General features: G+C 37.5%; 1 protein-coding gene across 1 annotated transcript in view; it reads left to right on the top strand.

Moving 5' to 3' along the window:
- LOC101742494 (protein O-mannosyl-transferase TMTC1) overlaps positions 1 to 19,892 on the top strand; it is a 188,093-nt gene that overhangs the window by 87,919 nt on the left and 80,282 nt on the right. The window contains exon 3 of the mRNA XM_012690553.4: positions 16,969 to 17,146. Coding sequence (XP_012546007.2) covers positions 16,969 to 17,146 — 178 coding nt within the window. The remainder of the gene's footprint in view (positions 1 to 16,968; positions 17,147 to 19,892) is intronic.

Genomic DNA, 19,892 nt, shown 5'->3' with positions numbered 1-19,892 from the left:
ACGCTATATTAAACATTAATAAAAGCAAAACCTTAACTGTCCCCTTCACACTCATAAGCTAGACCGCACGAGAGAAAGATGGGCAGTCTTTTCATGATGCGCATGCAGTGTGACGTCACGCCACGCGCTTATTTACAATACTACACAAGCGCAACGTGTATTGAACGTATTGAAACGTTCAATACACGATTGTAACGTGTATTGAATGTGTTGAACGCGAGCTACATGGTAGTCGGAGTGAGGGGTGTAAGGTTTTTTTCGTTACGGAATTTCATGATTCGGTCGCCGCGCTCAAGGCCCGCGATAAAAGCTATGCAATAGCTTAATAAACTATATTAAAAAAAAATATAAGTATATTGCCCTGAAGCGAAAAGAAAACTGAAAAACTTATCGTAAATTTTGAACTTTTTGTCTGCCATTCTGTGTGTCTGCTGACAGCAGACGAGCAACGCGCGTGAAGAGCCGCTTCCAGACTTGACTTGAGATTAAATTCTCAAGTTTATGTCATTGTGCAGAAGAGCTGAGGGCATCCGTAGCCGGAGACGTCACATTGGGATTGCTGCCACTGATCTTCAGATATGTAGCTTAACTTATAACGTACTTCAAATCGTTTGTTCCACCCTTCTTCATCCTGTCTCAGTGAAGTTTAGTGAACGCATTATCTATAAAATTTAATGTTTGCACTGTAATTATATGATAATATGGATAGATATATACTTAAATAAACACGTTTAATCAAAAGTACATTAATATTCCAACACAGCAATTAAATTTATTATAAGCATTCCCCTTTGCTTACTCATGCCTAATCCACACTTTTCTTATTCATTTGGGGGAGCGCAAAATAATTAAGTAATTTAAATTTGTTTAATGTTGTTAAATGCGGGTTTTATATGTTAGTGTTAAGAAGTACTAGGTCATATACAACGATGGACATATTATTATAATGGTCTATTCGATCATTGATCAGACTATGCGGATATGTTCCGTATTAGCATCACTATAATTATTCCCGTCTTCCTTACTAACTAACGAAATTAAAAAAAAAAATTTGAACCTAACAATTTTGCTTTGTAAGTATACGAATGATTATTTCAAAATCTAGGTTAAGTACTTAAAATTAAAGCTTTGAACTTTAAAAGCTTCATTCAAGAACGCGCAATTCAGCCGTTCCTCCCTTTTTTGTAATTTTCACCCGCCAATCAACCAAATTGAGACTTCAATGACAAGCCGATTTGAACTTTGAACGTTTCCAAATACAACTCAATTTAAAACGTCGATCACTTTTAAAAACAATGTTGCCAAAGGAATTTTCTGGAACTTAATTTCTGTTTTGACGTCTTTGAAGTTCTTGAGGCTGTTTTTATAATATTGTTAAAATTACATCCGATTAAACACGAAGCGTTTGCATTAGGCTCGTGGTTAAGCAGTTTTAATTCTGGTAAGTGAAAATTTTTTTATGTAGCGGTGTGGAAAAGTAAAACTGGAATTGAAATACATCAATGCTTTTAAGATAGTTGAAAAACATTTGCACAACTCAAGGTTTCCGATCACGGAAAGGCATTAAGCGCACCAGATTTTCATTTTCCTTACTTTGAAATCCTTTCCCCTATAATAATATCCTTGGGATTAATGTATGGGGCCGAGTTTCCGTGTAGCGCTAAACCGAGGAATACCATAGGGTTTATTGCCCTCTGGGGTACCGGGTGGATTTCGTGAAAAAACCTGTATTCGTGCCCCGAAATAGAAGCCGTGGAATATGGACGTTGCGATTGTTATCGGCACTTACTTGTTTACGTTTATGTAAGAAAACATGGCGAGGTTGTTGTACATAACGCATCAGAAATATCCGGATCGACATAAAACAATTTACAGAAGAATTGATTGTGTTGAACACGTACTGATCATATCTCTCGCCGTTCGAGCCTATTCACGCGTTTTGCCATGACGAAAAGAACTTTTTGTCCAATACCTACTGGTGGGATATTTCAATAAGTCCTTAAACTTAGGTACAACGTGAGTCTATTTACCAGTCTACGACGCAAAAGTAAAAAATGAAAATTAATACACCGTCTAAGTTAAAAATGAAATGGAAAAGTACAGAATAGAATTGACTATAACCGCTATCTACTAAAGTGAACTATAAAATGTAACTACATATATAGAGGTCGGTCGGAACTTATCCGTTTTATTTTCCACATGAGAAATATAGAAGGAAATTGAATACTATGCAAATTTCTAAACAAAATAGTGAACGAATTAAGGTTAGGAGAACTATAACAACAATCTGGCAATTCATTGGAAGATACAGGAGCATCTTCCTCAAGGTACTGCCCATATTCGCTTACTTCTCCTTTTTTTAGTATAGATATTGGAGCTAATATAATTACAATTGAAATTTGACGTCACAGTTTGTGAAACATATATGTATATGCTAGCTAAGATTACGCCCACAACTGGTTACGTAAAATTATGAATTTTCGAGTATATATTACTCGAATGTATAAAGGTCAAAGTTATTTAGCAAAACAAAGCGTAGCACAAACTCAACTATGATCCCTTTGATCCGACTTGTCTCTGGCCCCCGCGTATATTTTACACGACTTATAAAATTACAAAACAAAACTCTGAGCTGTACGTTGTAGGCGGAAGGAAGTGTTTTATTACCGGGCTCGGGTTACCGGTAGACGCGGAACGGTGGAGTTAACGAACGCTTTCAGAATAAGCCCCTCAATGTTCTCAGCTTTGTAACATTTACTTAATTGTAGTATACTTTTTGCAGAAAGATGAGTAATTAAATTCTAACTTCTAACAACAACAGCCTTTCCAGTGTTTAAGGATGTGTAAGGAATTACAACGATTTCAACGATATATGTGGCGATATTAGCGGACTACTGAATGTTTCACTAAAATCACTAACATAACTTACCGTACGACATTACTTCTGAGTATAATTCACTTCACTTTAGAGTTATAGGTGTTGATACAATCAGATTCATGAAAATGTACGAATGTGTATGTTAAGATCGTGAAACAGCTTCTGATTTATTAAAGGCTATATGCTCAATAAAATAATACGGATGATTAAAATTAGCCCATAATCACTGACTCATGAAGATTTAAATTAATTTTATGCTTTACATTCCCTCTAACGTTCGTATACGATTTTGTTATTGTTTTTTGTTATTTGAGTATAAAAATCAGTCCACTGCCAAATATTGATAACACAAGAATTCGTGAATAGCTGAACAAAAAAAAAAAGGGAAAGTAAAATCAGTTGACAAATAGAATAACAAAAATGTTTCAAGCTGTTCGATCTTTTTTCAAGAAGATAAACCTTAGTATATTCAATTGTGATTTTTTACAAACAAAAAACAAGAACATGGTCAGTTGTGTGTTTGCTTATAACATAACTGTAGTTAGCAATGGCGAGCAACTTTTTTCTCTGTGTGTTTGTATACGCTAATCTACACAACACAATTATATCTAGGGCTCATGGACTTTTTGGCGGGATCGCGAGGAGTGAAGTTGTGTGATTTGTTTTATTTTGTCTACTTAGTGTTTCTTCGGGTTTAAATGTGTAATAATGGTGGTTTATTAACTGTTCTGTGAAAGTGCACAAATGTGGGAAAATGAAACAAAGCCGCTGGACGTAACTTCTCGGGATCCTCGAAAAAGTCCACTGAAAAAATCTTAGTAAATGACTACCATTTTCCTGAGATTATATTTCATCACAATTCATTTCATTTCGTTTCATCCCAGTTGATTAATGTCTCAAATTAATCATCTTCATTTCATTTCACTCCACAATATATTTTTTCTTAAAAATATGAATATAAATTAAAATAAGACATGACTTGAAGGTCTCAGTTACCAGGTCATAAAATCCCTTAAAAAATCTAGGGCTCATATTTAAGTCGTGCTCGTTTCACCGGGCTTACAAAATACATGTAAATTTTGAAGCGGGTATGAAGTAGCAAGCGAGATATCGTTGTTAATAAAATGAAGGCGCCAATTTAACTAATTAGAGTAATTGTAATATGTACTTCACTATTATTGTTATTAACGCACGGTACACGCTACATTCACACGTTAGTAAATATTTTAGAGAAATACTTTGGAATGGATATTATTTTCTCTTAATGTAATTAATTAGAGGCTTTTGTTATTTTGGTATAGAGATGAAAACTAGTAAGATATGTTTCTGCAATTCCCACACACACAAACACACACACACAAACACACACACACACACACACACGCACGCACGCACGTACACACACACACACAAACACACACATAGAAACACATACATGTAGTATCGAGGCATTATATTAAAACAGAGGAGTCTCTTTTATCTTTTTAATAATTTCTAATCTCAAGTACATATATACAGTAATAGTTTTCTTATTTTTAAACCTTAATTTGACGATTCAATTTTTAGACAACACTGTCACAACTTATTTTTTATTGCGGTTTTGTCGTCATCCAAATTGTGTTAATCTCAATTATCAAGTGTATAGTCTATGGTGTTAATCAACCGACATATGTATATTACAATAAAACTGTAAAATCAGTTGTGTTTGTCCATTGTGGAAAGTAGAGAGAAAAAAGTTTTGTTCTTTTTAGTGCCTTTGTAGGCCGACGAGCGTACGGCCCACCTCATGGTAAGTGGTTACCGTCGCCCATGGACTTCAGCAATGCCAGGAGTAGAGCCAAGCCGCTGCCTACCGCAATCAAGCCGCTGCTTACCGCAGCCAAGCCGCTGCCTACCGCAATCAAGCCGCTGCTTACCGCAGCCAAGCCGCTGCCTACCGCAATCAAGCCGCTGCTTACCGCAGCCAAGCCGCTGCCTACCGCAATCAAGCCGCTGCTTACCGCAGCCAAGCCGCTGCCTACCGCAATCAAGCCGCTGCTTACCGCAGCCAAGCCGCTGCCTACCGCAGATCGAGAGATAATTAAAGTAGATTACTTTTTAGAGTAATTTTCTGTCTGACTGTTTGTTGATTCGCCTACATCTCCAAGACTACTGGTTTTCATCTAGTTTGCACATGCAAAGGTTAATTATTCTAGCAAATTACTCAGTGAACCGGTTTTGATGAAATTCGCCACTGAAATAGTTTGAATCCTGAGAATGAATATAGGCTACTTTTCTCTTTTATCCCTCTACTAAGCACACAATATGAAGAGCAGAGCACTCAAGTAAACTTATGGGGGGAAAGCTAGTTTCAAATACAGAAATATTTTTATTGTAATTCTAGACTTGTTGCTTCTCATAAAATGGCACGTCTCATAACTGACTTCTCAACTTAGTGAGGTGGTTTAAGCTGCTGAAGAATGATATATAACTATTTAGTTACTAATTTGTATTTTTATGATTGCTTCTTTACCACTGAAATAGGTATTCCTAATATAAATTTTTATTTTTTATTTTTTTTATTGCATAGATGGGCAGACAAGCTGACAGCCTACTGGTTACCGGAGACCATAGACATCTACAACGTAAATGCGCCACCCACCTTGAGATATGAGTTCTAAGGTTTCAGTATAGATACAACGGCTGCCTCACCCTTTAAACTGAAACGCATTACTGCTTCACGGCAAAAATAGGGAGAGTGGTGGTACCGTTCGAAGTCGAAGTCGTCGTGGCCTAACGGATAAGAGGTCCGGTGCATTCGTGTTGAGCGATGCACCGGTGTTCGAACCTCAGGCGGGTACCAATTTTTCTAATGAAATACGTACTCAACAAATGTTCACGATTGACTTCCACGCTGAAGGAATAACATCGTGTAATAAAAATGAAACCCGCAAAATTATAATTTGCATAATTACTGGAGGTAAGACCTCTTGTGAGTCCGCGCGGGTGGGTACCACGGCCCTGCCTATTTCAGCCGTGAAGCAGTGATGCATTTCGGTTTGAAGGGTGGGGCAGCCGTTGTAACTACACCTGAGACCTTAGAACTTATATCTCAAGGTGGGTGGCGCATTTACGTTGTGGATGTTTATGGGCTCCAGTAACCACTTAACACCAGGTGGGCTGTGAGCTCGTCCACCCAGCTAAGCAATAAAAAAAAAAAAAACTTACTCGTGAGGACTCACAAGAGGTCCTACCATCAGTACATCAGATAAAGCAGATAAGCAGGTAAGTTGGTCTTTAACATTTTAAGGAGATGACGCCGTATGAGAAAATCATTAACCCTTCGAATTCATCTCTCAAGGAAGACAGCAACCATATTGTAGAATTGTCTCTTTTGAGCAAAATAACATGTTTGAATTGTGCCTGATTTCTTAAAAACTCGTGAAGCCCACAATACAGACTCGTAGGTAAAGATTTCATTATTGTTTCCGCTCACAATCGTGTTCATTTTCGAGTAAAACACATTTCGTTCTCTCGGCTATAAAAATTTGTGACGCCCATGTCGCTCGCATGAAGCTATAATTTTCGATCTAAGTAAAAAAAAAACTTTATCTTCGAGTTTTATTCTGGTTTTTACGCAACTAAAAAGATAGTAATTTGGCGGTAGGACCTCTTGTGACTCCGCATAGGTAGGTACCACCACACTACTGCCTATTTCTACCGTGAAGCTGTAATGCGTTTCGGTTTGAAGGGTAGGGCAGTCGCTGTAACTATACTGAGATCTTAGAACTTATATGTCAAAGTGGGTGACACATTTACGTTGTAGATGTCTATGGGCTTCAGTAACAACTTAACACCAGGTGGGCTTTGAGCTCGTCCACCCATCTAGCAATAAAAAAAGCACATTTTCTCTAAGACGTAATAATTAGGGACACAATAAAGGATCCTCTACTCTAAGTAGATTACATGTGTGGTTTAATTAATTACTACATTATATTTCTTCTTCTCAATCGTGTCACTCTTGACAGAGTGGTCGTGGTCTTCATGTAGTGTTGGAAGCAGACTTGATGCGCGTCACGATGTCCCGCCATCTCTCCCTGCTCGAGGTCATTCAACTGCACTCAATTATGGGACCTCCCATTGCAATTTTAATTTTGTCGTTATATCGCATTGGTGACATTACATTACATCAATATATATTTATTTTATTGTAATGATGTGGTATATGTGTTACTAAATTTAAAAAAGAAGGAATAGCTCTTTCTGCTTTTGTATTATATTATGTTTGACTTGATTATGTTTATTATGACCGAAGTTTCGTGCTCACTGTTATATCAAGCTAACAATTCTTCGTGCTATATCGGTAACCATGGTTCTCCGATGAATCTTTTAATTACTTGTAGAACAGATGACCGCCGGGGTTAAAAGGTTTATTGGTGGCGACCACGTATCGGAGGTCGAAGTGAGGGTGGACCTACCACAAGATGGGTCAACCAGCTGAAGGTCACAGCAATCCACAGGCGGATAGTGGAGGACCGGTCAATAAGACGAATCTTGGAGGAGGCTTGTCTTCAGCAGTGGACATTGCTCTAGGTTATAATTACATTAACAACATAAATAGATAAATACATAAATAAGGAATACATATCAAATAAAACAAATTATATAAACCACAACATACTGCAAAACAATCAAGCGAACTGTGTTTTGAAAAAGAGATCATTTAAATTCGCTTTCGAATGTTCCTTGCAAATTCTCAAGAATGCTTCAAACGAAATTTATTTTACTACTGCCATTATAGAATTCAACCATTTACAATCAGGTCTTTAATGCAAATAGAAAGAAAAGCAAATATTTCGTCTGACTTAACCCACACCCCGACTGCACTATCCGCATCTCTTCGCTCGGTAATGGTAAAGAATAGCAACTCTCAAGGATAAATCCAAGTTGAGCTTAACCGAGAGTTAGAGCTCGCAAAAGCTCGCCGGGAAATTGGAAAATTAATGTAAGAGATAAGGCTACTAATTACCGAATTATGTGCCGCGTTGAATACGGAAATGGTTGAACGTAATCTTGTTTGGTCAGGTTGGAGTCTCGATTTCATTGTACAAACGGATATCCTACCATTTAAATCACAACACGCGACTACTTTAAGGCAGGAATAGGCATGACTGTTTTCCTTACCCGAGCGTACTCACAAGTATATGTAAGTACAAGTAAAAATGTACATAATGTGTTTGGTTATCTGTGTAGGCTTTTTTATTGCCCTTGTAGGCAGACGAACATACGGCCCACCTGATGGTGAGTGGTTACCGTCGCCCATGGACTTCAGCAATACCAGGGGCAAGCCGCTGCCTACCGTTAAGTACTCTCCACAAGCCTCGTTTTAAAAAGGACATGTCATAGCGCTCGGGAAACACCGGGGAGAGCTTTATTCATAAGTCAGTGCGTTTATTATACATATTGAATGTTATTCTGTTGATGTGGCTCCGTAATGAGTTCTCAGAAAAATATCACTCTTAGTAACAAGGTCACATTCCTCGAACTTTGCTTTAGTTTATTTATGTTCCACCTTGATTATCGCTAATTGTGTCAAAAACATTGATTTCTTAAAACTACGAACGCGCCATCTATTGTAAGTTTATGGAGCTACGACAAAACTCTCTCTGGAGTGCCAACAATAACTGTTTCAAATTTCATTACAAAACACATAGAGGAGAAACATGCAAACGCTCATTTATAATAGAGAGATTAACTTTAAATTAGTGGTCACCCTGTAGTCGAAATTCGACTATAGTTAATTGAAATTATAGTTAGTATAATAATATAGTAGTTTTTACACTATTATGATTCTATTTTGAAAGACTTTTATACTTCTATATTAAAGACAAACAATATTTAATCTATTCTAAATTTTACCACCGACAAGTTTGACAATAAACAAATAGTATGCATGTGTGTGTGTCAAATACATGGTAGTGTGTGTGATGTATTTTTAAGCATAATTAAAAAAAATCTTATCATTCTGCACTCCTGTATATTCTCTGCAAGTGTGGGAAATTTCATACTCCTCCGTCCGCGTAATTTTCAAATAAAAAGGGTTACAAAGTTTTTGCTTCACGTATTAATATATCGATGTTCTATATTATAATGTTATACTACGAGTGTATTCTACTCGTATGTACTGCTAAATAACGTGGTATAAACGCTAAATATTTAAAATGAGACGTTTCAAGTCACGACTCCGACTCCACGTCACTTAACTGTCACAGGCTGACAGCTCGGCTTCCCTATCGACGGTGTTCATTAACCTTGGCTCATATTTAATGTACAAAGTTAAACAAGGAATCGCTTATGTTTGTAGGGAAGACGCTAAAGCAGTTGTGTTATATGCGAGATTTAAGGTGAAGAAATTCTTGAGGAAACACGTCTTCAGCGACGTCTTTGTGCAGATGGAGTATCGATGTGTTATAAAAACGAAATCCAAAACTTAAACGGTTTTTATGAATTTATTGCATATTAGTTTATTTTCATATCTAGCTCAGCTCTGTGCCCCTAGCTTCTATTAAGAGATAATCTATATTATAAATAAAAACGAATTGCTGTCCGTTAGTCTTGCTAAAAATCGAGAACAGCTGAACCGATTTGGCTAATTTTAGTCTTGAATTATTTGTGGAAGTTCAGAAAAGGTTTAAAAGGTAGATAAATATGAAAATGTTCGGAATTAAATAAAAATAACAATTTTGTTTTTCGTTTGATGTGTCCCCCGTCGGACGGATTCCTTTTGTTTGTTTTAAGTTTATTTTATACAAAAGTTTAGGTCTTTTATTTCTCGATTGAGGCACTACGAAGTCTGCTGGGTCAACTAGTTAGAATATAAATAAGATATTAAGAATCTTAAAAGTTGAACACGGCTTACCTGTGTCTAAGGGTAAGTCACACTTTATGTCTAAGGGTAAGTCACACTTCCCGGTCACCATCCTGAATGAACCTATAAACATAGCCCACTGAGTTTCTCGCCGGATGTTCTCAGTGGGTCGTTTCAGATCCGGTGGTAAATTCAGCGAAGCACTGTTCTTACCTGAGCCAATGTTAGCAATGCTCCGGTTTGACCCCCGTGAGCTCACCTACATGTTAGGGTGAAGCTGAAATAGCCTCTCAATGCTATCAGCATAGGTAGGAAAAAAAAATGTCACACTTAGAGCTGACATTAGCACAGACTGCGACGCCCACGCTGCTATGGCCTAAATAACTACCGCGGACTGACTTACGCATATACGCTAATAAAATAAACATCAAATTCAAAATAAATGTGAATTCAATCTCTGTCTATGGAGCGGTACAGTACAATTATAACGGCGGAACCATTAGACTGAGAGATCGTAATACGTTAACATAATTCAAAAGCCTTATCTAACTTAATAAGATATTCGTAAACACAAAACATTTGAGGAGAGCATCTTGAGACACCCCCATTTTCATTACAAATAATTTTCTGTATTTTCCCTTTGCTAATGAGTCAAAGAAATTCATAAATGCTTTTCACGCTTGATGAACAAGTTAATTCTGTATCACGTTATGAATTTGACGTGTATTCTAATATTTTGGGAGGCTAGGTGCTTAAGCTGGGCTTGCTGCGGGAAAATTAAATATTAATCCATATTAATATCATAAATGCGAAAGACTTTGTTTGTTTCTTTCGTTTTCAGGGCTTGAATGCTCAACTAACCATCATGAAATTTTATATACATAATATGTAGTTTCATGTCTGTATGTCCAGATATGCAGAGAAAAGGATATAGGCTACCTTTCAGAAAAAAAGTACCATTCCCGAGCAGTATTTTTTTTTATGATTTAACGCAACTAAATCTGCGGGTAAAAGGTAATTTATACATTGGCTTCCAAATACTGATTTCGTTATCTATTGGAGATATTAAAGGAGCACATTTATTAAATGTCTATATATTTTATATATATTTTCTTACTGGTGGTAGGACCTCTTAAGAGTCCGCGCGGGTAGGTACCACCGCCCCGCCTATTTCTGCCGTGAAGCAGTAATGCGTTTCGGTTTGAAGGGTGGGGCAGCCGTTGTAACTATACTGAAACCTTAGAACTTATATCTCAAGGTGCGTGGCGCATTTACGTTGTAGATGTCTATGGGCTCTAGTAACCACTTAACGCCAGGCTGTGAGCTCGTCCACTCATCTAAGCAATAAAAAATAATAATAAGAAATAGGTACACTTACCATTTTCCCAAACACCACAGTCCCACTTTCCTAGTTGCTTTGTGTGTTGTTGAGTGAGTGCCAGACATCAAAGCAGTGCGGGACTTGTAGCTGACAAAACGCTTAATACATCACACGTTACGTGTCTTGAGAGACACATACGTTATGGCCAGACAAGACGACGTAGCCTGTGAAAAGTTTTTTGTTTTCACATGACTTTACAAATTTGTAGTTTTTGAGTTTTTAAACCGCTCTTATTAGCTTCAGACGTATGTATGTTAGTATGTAACGGAATCTTTGAACATGATTTTGACCCCCTTCAAAGCGTTGGATTAACTCGAAATTTGGTATACTTATTAAGGACCGATGATAATTCAATATTAAAAAAAAATATTGAAAAAATTGAAATTAAACTAAAAAATGAAAAATAAATAATAGTTTAAAAAAACTAATAAAATACGATTTTATAGAAATTCCAACTCAAAAATAGGAAATAAAGTTTAATAAATTTGAATTAAAAATAGTGTAAGAAAAATGATTTTATTGTAAAAAAAGGTATTCGTTGGGCTATCAATGTATTGTGCGTTGCGCTTTTAGATTTGCCGAAGTTCATAATCCACGTGGGTAATTTACATCTTCAAACTTTTTCGTAACTAATACCAGACTATCGGTCATATTTTCATTGTGATACTTTATGAAAATAGCTTAATTTACGAATTCTCAGCTACAACTTCAAGCTTTAAGCTTATCTCATTTGAATTAAAATATCAAACGTTGAGAAAATAATAAGTTACGTAGAGAAATGCACCGCGTTGTGAAAAAACACATTTTTACAACGTTTGTAAAGAATGTTGTCTCAAATTTATTAGTCTACTAGCTGACCCGGCAGACTTCGTAGTGCCTCAATCGATAAATAAAAGAACGATGGGGGACACATCAAAAGAAAAACAAAATTGTTATTTTTATTTAATTCCGAGCATTTTCATATTTGTCTACCTTTTAAATCTTCTCTGGACTTCCACAAATAATTCAAGACCAAAATTAGCCAAATCGGTCCAGCCGTTCTCGAGTTTTAGCGAGACTAACGAACAGCATATTCATTTTTATATATAGAGATAGATAAGCTGAACACATTTTCCGATTCTTTCAGACATTCGTTCATTGACCCTTAAGTGCGACCCCTCTCATCCAAATAACCTCAAAAAGAACCAACCTAGTAACCGGGTTAGTTTATTGCCATTCGGTTGCAGTTGGCTTCCGTGGCCGTCGTATTTCACCCGGAGGCGCGCCGGCGTGCCGGGGACCGAGCCAAACCACACGCTCTGATCTACGTAATAGCGGTAATGAAGCTATGTTGTGCGAAAATACGTGTTTTGTATCTATTTTATGTATCTATGTCCCGGTCATCGTTCTCGTCAAACCTGACGCTTGCGATGAATGGCTTGGCGATTAATTAACCCACATCCTACTGAGTTTCTCGCCGGATCTTCTCAGCGAGTTGCGCTTCCGATCCGGTGGTAGATTCTACATTATTTATTTTTTATTTATTTAATTTACTTCAGATTTTACATCCATATTACACGTCTTAATTACATTGCATTAACATTTCATTTATACTAAAATTAAATAAAAATAAAAACTAATCTCGGACTAAAACAAAAACAATAATAATAATAATAAAAAACAAAAAATCAAATAATAATAATAATAATAATAAAACAAATACTCTAAATTAACATGAAAACTACCTTAACCTAAAGGCTGGTTTGGATCCAGAGTGCTCAAAATGCACACGTGTCCAGTGTTGCATTATTGGGCAGTCCAGATCCATCCGTGAGGCGAACAGCCGTAGGTAGCGGTTGCGACTGACCCGCACACGGCGAATTAGGGAAGCAATTCGCTTACGAATGATTGCTGCGAAGCTATCTATTCGCGCATCTGCAAACATCCCCGACGCACCGCAGTGACGCGGCAGCCACATCAGCGCTCTGAAAGCGTTATTATACTGGACACGCAGGGTGCTGTAAGATTTCTTGGTATACTTAACCCATAGGCTGCACGTGTAGAAAGACTGGCAGTATGCTCTAAAAAGAGTAGCTTTCACCTCTGCAGTACACCGCGCGAACCTACGGGCCAGCATATTACCCCTGATTGACAACGCCCTGCGCTCCCTGTCCATGTCTACATCGTCTGCAAGCGTCTCAGTGACCCAGTGACCCAGATACTTGAATTGTGATACTTGTTTAAGGACACTGCCGTTGAGTATGACTGATGGGACAGTTTCGTAGGTTTTTCTGCCTGATTTAAATACCATCAGTTCGCTTTTAACGGCATTATATCTGAGCCCATGTTCCTCCGCATAACACTCGCATATCCTAATCAGCTTTCTGAGAGCCCTGATCGATGGGCTCAGCAACACCATGTCGTCTGCATAACTGATATTATTAACACACACACCATCAATGGAACATCCGACATTGGAATTGCTGAGCCCACGAATCAGGCGGTCAATGTATAGGTTAAAAAGGCTTGGCGATGACAAGCCACCCTGTCTTACCCCACAATCCAGCCTATACATATCCGACTGCGACCCCGACCACTTCACAAAGTTGCTCTGATTACCATACCAGTATCTCAAGAGAGAAACAAACTCATGAGGCAAGTCTGTATCATTCGTCAACTTATGCCACAACCTGTCATACGCCACCAGATCGAACGCTTTGGATAAGTCTAAAAAACAGGCGTATACAGGAGTGCCTCTGTCTGTGTAGTACTGGACGGTATGCTTGAGATTCAGTATAGCCGTTTCAGTCGAGAGTCCAGGTCGAAAGCCGAACTGGGCATCATGCAGCTTTACGTGTCTTCGTAACTGAATATAAATTATACCATCCAGCACTTTAGCGATGACTGTTGCGAGTGATATAGGTCTGTAGTTACCTAAACTGGATACATCCCCGGTTTTATTCTTAACTATCGGAACAACTACGGTCTTCATCATCGCTTTAGGCAAATATGAATGGCCTACACAGAAAGTGAACAGCATGGCAAGCACTCTGGGCAAGTGAACACCTGCGTATTGTAGATGCTCAATACTCAATGAGTCATGACCAGGCGATTTTCCTCGCTTCATGTCACTCACCACCCGTGCAACCTGTTTCGCCGTGATTCGCGTAATTGGTTCCCCAAGCCGAATATCACTCGCACCAGCATTCGCTGTTACCAATGGAGACTTAACTCTAAAATGTTCCCTAAATGCATTGGCAATCTGACCGGAGTCGCTTATACCCTCAACGCTCCCTGGGACACTCGGCTTCGGATTCAACTTATTTGTTTCCTTCCAAAATTTCGAAAAATCTTTTGCTGAATGTTGTGTAGCAAGTATATCCATTTTAATTTGAGTCTGGTTCTTTTTGCACCACTTTACTTTGTCTTTAAAAGTTCTCCGTGCTTCCCGCATTTGCTGATACGCGTGACCAGATTTCGGTTTTCCAAGAGCGATCCAATTATGAAATCGAAGCCGAGCCTCCCTATGTGCATCTTTACAATGTTTGTTCCAACCCATAACATACATATTTCTCTTACGTCTGCGCTTCAAATTATAACTTGTGGAACATTCCGCAGCAGCACTACGAAGTGTGCTTACTATTTTATCGTACATTTTATCGATAATCAGTCTATGTTCTAAGTTATTACAAGCTATATCTCCACACTTTTGCATATCGTTTGGAAAATCTATATCTCGCAAATTAGCCGAACAAACTTCCCAATATTGATTAATCTGGGCCCTATTAGATTAGCACTGCTCTTCCTAGGGTTAGTGTTAGCAACGTCGTCAGGTTTGAGCCTCGTGAGCTCACCTACTTTTTAGGTTACGCTGACATAGCCTCTCAAGGCTATCAGGTAGAACGGAAAAAAATGTATCTACGCTAAAATAATCTAATCTCAGCCTCATCTCAACATCTGGTGGTTTTGTTCTTCGGTGTGGCCTGGAATAGCATTGCCCCATCTCTTCCCGTTCCCTGTCGTGAGAGGCGACAAAGGAAATTGATCAATTCTGACAGCATTTAAAATCACGTAGGCTGTAAGCTCATTTACTCATCTATGTGCCTACTGAAAATAAATTAAAAAGAAAAAATCATCTCAAACAAACATTCAAGTTAGTCAAGAATAAAATGTTCTCTTAAGAACACATCCATACAATTGAAATTGTATTATCTCAACGAAGCATGTAAAGCAATTTGTGTTCATAATGAGTTGACTAACTCTCTTTGTGAACATCAGATGTCTTCGGGGATAAGTGCTCGGAAGTAATTACGTATGGGGCCGCGAAAGAAAATCCTGGTCTCTTCGGGGGCTCCACAAAGTAAAGGATTGAAAAAGAAGGTAATTTTGGGTTGGCTCACATAAATGTGTGCGACGCTAATACATTACAATCTCCGAGTATACACATCTGAATGAAAGTATGTGCTTAGGTAACTCCAAGTCATCCGTTTATTTCATTATTCGCTTCGTTTTTGCATAATGATATATTTGTTCGAGCATCAAAGCAAAACAACTGGACCGAATTTGATTTAATTTGAAAACTTTATGCGCTTAATGGTTTGTGATGATAATACATATTATATAAATCTGTTACTTATTTCTATTTATCGCTGCAATAAAACAATGTATTTAATTTAAACAGTATACATACATATACAATGTTTTCTATAACCTACCTAACCTATTTCTGCCGTAAAACAGTTATGCGTTTTAGTTTGAAAGATGGGGCAGCCGTGGTAACTATACTGAGACCTTAGAACTTATATCTTAAGGTGGGGGGCGGTATTTGCGTTGTAGATGTCTATGGGCTCCGGGAACCACTTAACACCAGGTAGGCTGTGAGCTCGTCCACCTTATCATGTCCTGGATTGATCTACACTACTTGGTACCAGCCATTCCGCTCGTTTCAGTAGCACCATCATTACATGTAATTAACGTATGTGATATTAAAGCTGTGATAAATATCAAGTACAATAATTTTCATGAATTACCTATATTTTTTACTTGCGACCCGCCCTCGCTTCGCTTCGGAAACATTAAAACACACATGAAACCAAAAAAAATAAATAAAAAAAAATAAAAAAAAGTAGCCTATGTTCATCAGGGACAATGTCGGCTTCTAATGGAAAAAGAATTTTTCAAATCGGTCCAGTAGTTTCGGAGCCTATTCGAAACAAACAAACAAACAAATCTTTCCTCTTTATAATATTAGTATAGATATAGATATAGATATGCATAGTACTTTACGTATTTCATAATGCTTCAAAAAAGGCAACGTAAGATGTTACTGAATACACATTTAATTTTGTGAAAATTAATCGTGCTTCATTTTCATCCGCCAAAATTTACTGAGTATCGCAATTACAGAATATTATACAGATAGCAAGCAGCCATTCAATTGAGTTATTTCGAAACTAATCCTATGCGATTACATGATGATTTAGGTATCTAAACACACTAATAATAATTGAGTTTGTTTAGTATTCTAAATACTGAAAAAAAATGTTGTAAACTCTCTGTGTTACGATTTACATTAGTTCGGAAAAAAGCAACTGAAGGCACTGAATTTATTTTTATGCTATGAATAATTTGTGGACTGCCGTGAGGCAGTAATGCGTTTCGGTTTGAAGGGTTGGGCAGCCGTTCTAATATAAAAAATGAGAACTTAGAATTCATATCTCAAGGTAGGTGGCGGAATTGTAGATGTCTATGGGCTCCGGTAACCACTTAAAATCAGGTGGACCGTGAGTTCGTCCACTCATTATGTGAGCATTAAAAAAACTTTTATAGCACTATTTTTTTTTAATAAGCTGAATTTGTGATACGCGTTCTTTTTTGTTACAGACTAAACTACAAGCTATGCGGTCGCTCGCCGTGGTGGTGGCACGCTTGCAACATCGCCCTGCACGCCACGTGTTGCATGCTGGTTGCTCGCGCTGGCGCTGTCGTGGCAAAGTTGCAACGTCCGTTCGCAGCACTAGCGGCCTTGCTGTTCGCTGTCCATCCTGTGCACACTGAAGCAGTGAGTGACATATGAAATTTATAAGACACGTTATTTTGATGGTCAAAAATTATATTAATATCGTTACCTACGTTAGGCAGTAGAGCCATCAGCCCACTAGATTTTATGTGGTTATTAACTGCAGCGTTGTTGATATCCCGACGCTTTTTTTTCACTACCTATGCTGATAGCCTTGAGAGGCTATTTCAGCGTAACCTTAACTAGTAGGTGATCTCACGGGGCTCAAGCCGGAGTGATGCTAACACTGACTCTACCAAGAGCAGTGCTTCGCAGAATCTACGACCGGATCGGAAATGCGACTGAGAACATCCGGCGAGAAACTCAGTAGGCTGTGTCTGTGGGTTGACATATGAATAAGACACGTTATTGTGATGAGCAAAAACGATATTAATATCGTTATGCGCGTTAGGCAGTAGGGCCATCAACCCACTCGATTTTATGTGGTTATTAGCTGCAGCGTTGTTGGTATCCTGATGCCAAGGATTGCTACTACTAATTGCAGAGCGGTATTAATACGCTTTTATTAGCTTCAGACGTATGTATGTTAGTATGCAACGCAATCTTTGAACATGATTTTGACCCCCTTCATAACGTCGGATTAGCTCGAAATTTGGTATACTTATTAAAGATAGATAACAATTCAATATAAAAAAATAAATTAAAAAAAATAATGAAATTCAACTAAAAAATGAAAAATAAAGAATAGTTTAAAAAAAATAACAAAAACGCTTTTATGGAAAATCCAACTAAAAAATAGAAAATAAATTTTAATAAATTTGAATTAAAAATAGTGTAAGAAAAAATGATTTTATTAAATAAGTATATAATATAAATAAAAAAAGCGTGGGGTGCATGGTATCAGTAGTTATAAATATTTTATGAACAGATAATTATGAGTAGAAGAAGGGTTATTTTGATAAAATCCTGAGAAGCAGAAATTTATTTTCTATTTTTTAGTTGGATATTCTATAAAAGCGTATTTTGTTAGTTTTTTTTAAACTATTTTTTTTAAATATTTTTTATAACACTCGAGCAGAATCGTAAGGAGTAGATGTGTAAGCATGTGGTGGTGTGTGCGGGCCGCATAATACGCCATTCCATCACATTTACCGAGTAATCTTATAACTCTCAATTTTCACGGAAACTTGGAGCTATAAACCAACTAACGACCCTTAAAATGTAGATTACACGACCCCACGACACGTGTTGACCTCGGATTTCATTCATAATGCTGCAATATTTCCTTGTGACGTTACTTAGGGCTCAGCAACGCTCCGAATGAATTATTCAATACGAGTCGGGTTGTGCGCTGCTATAAATACTGTTTCGTTTCCACAGGTAGGTATTGTACTTAGGGGATTGTAGGCAATCTAAGGGAAGAACATAACCCATGTGTTGCAAAATGAGCTCTCGTACAGATATTGTAAATAATTACTTCAGTGCTATTTAGATTTGAAAGTGACTCTACATCTCAAATTCATTTTTATTCGTCTATACGAAGTCGAAGAAATACTATCACCATAGATCACCAGATATTAAGTCGCTACCAAGCCTTATGGACAACACAACGCGTGGCTCCCACTTTGAGTCAAGCAAAATCTATCTATATACCTATATATATATAAAAATGAATTGCTGTTCGTTAGTCACGCTAAACCTCGACAGCGGCTGGACCGATTTGACTAATTTTGGTCTTGACTTATTTATGGAAGTCCAGAGAAGGTTCAAAAGGTAGATAAATATGAAAATGCTCGGAATTAAATAAATTATTACAAATTTTGTTTTTCCTTTGATGTGTCCCCCGTCGGACGGATTCCTTTTGTTTGTTTTAAGTTTATTTTATACATTATCGATTGAGGCACTACGATGTCTGCCGGGTCAGCTAGCTTTCAAATATATAATAGTGATCAAATATGTAAAGGCTGTACCTATTTAAAACCAGAAGCATAACGACTTAGTTTGTATAAACGGGCATGTTTTATCAGTCAGTGCAGACGCGCAGGATACTACACAACGAACAATAACGCAATAATATAAATGTCGCTTATAATATAAGTCAGCGCGAATTCAATTAATTATGCTCAATAAAGGAAATGCTATATTGGTGGCGGCATTCACTTTGTGATATTTATAAGCTCCGGTAACCGCTTAACATCAGATCAGAGAGCTCGTTCAATGATTTTGATATTCCATGATAATAATATTGTAATAGAATAAGGCTTCAACTGTTAGCGTTCCGAGATGATGCATCGATGATATGCGTGTCTCTTGTGGAAATTTAACACCAGCCCTTTGGCTCATATGCCTACTTAAGACCGAAAGAGTCATAAATTTTAAGTAAGAAAGCGCTCATCGTGAATAAGTGTGTGACATTTATGAGGCCGACACACAAACTCATGATCTCTCTGAAATCACAGTGTAATTTTATAAAAAGCGCTGTACGTACTGTCGTTCGTTTGCTCTTTTAAAATAATCAAATCTCTTTAAAGCATCTCGTAAAGTACCCGAGTACGTCCCAAAGTCCCAGAAGACATTTTCCTTTGATTTCGACATTGTATTACCTGGAGTGTCTATCTCGAGGATTAATGTGTAGAACGTGATATATGAGAATGCAGTGTGTGGAACAATTTTATATTACGTCACGATCGTAGAGCTTACGTAGATGGCTACGATATTAGCTACGGCGTAGCTTATATGAATATCATTAAATTTATATTCTAGTGGGCTAATAATTGAGACTAGGTTA

This window comes from Bombyx mori, chromosome 13 (genome assembly GCF_030269925.1).
Source record: "Bombyx mori chromosome 13, ASM3026992v2".
NCBI classification, from domain to species: Eukaryota; Metazoa; Arthropoda; class Insecta; order Lepidoptera; family Bombycidae; genus Bombyx; species Bombyx mori.
The sequence above is the reverse complement of the archived record's forward strand: the minus strand, read 5'-3'. Positions and strand labels throughout refer to the sequence as shown.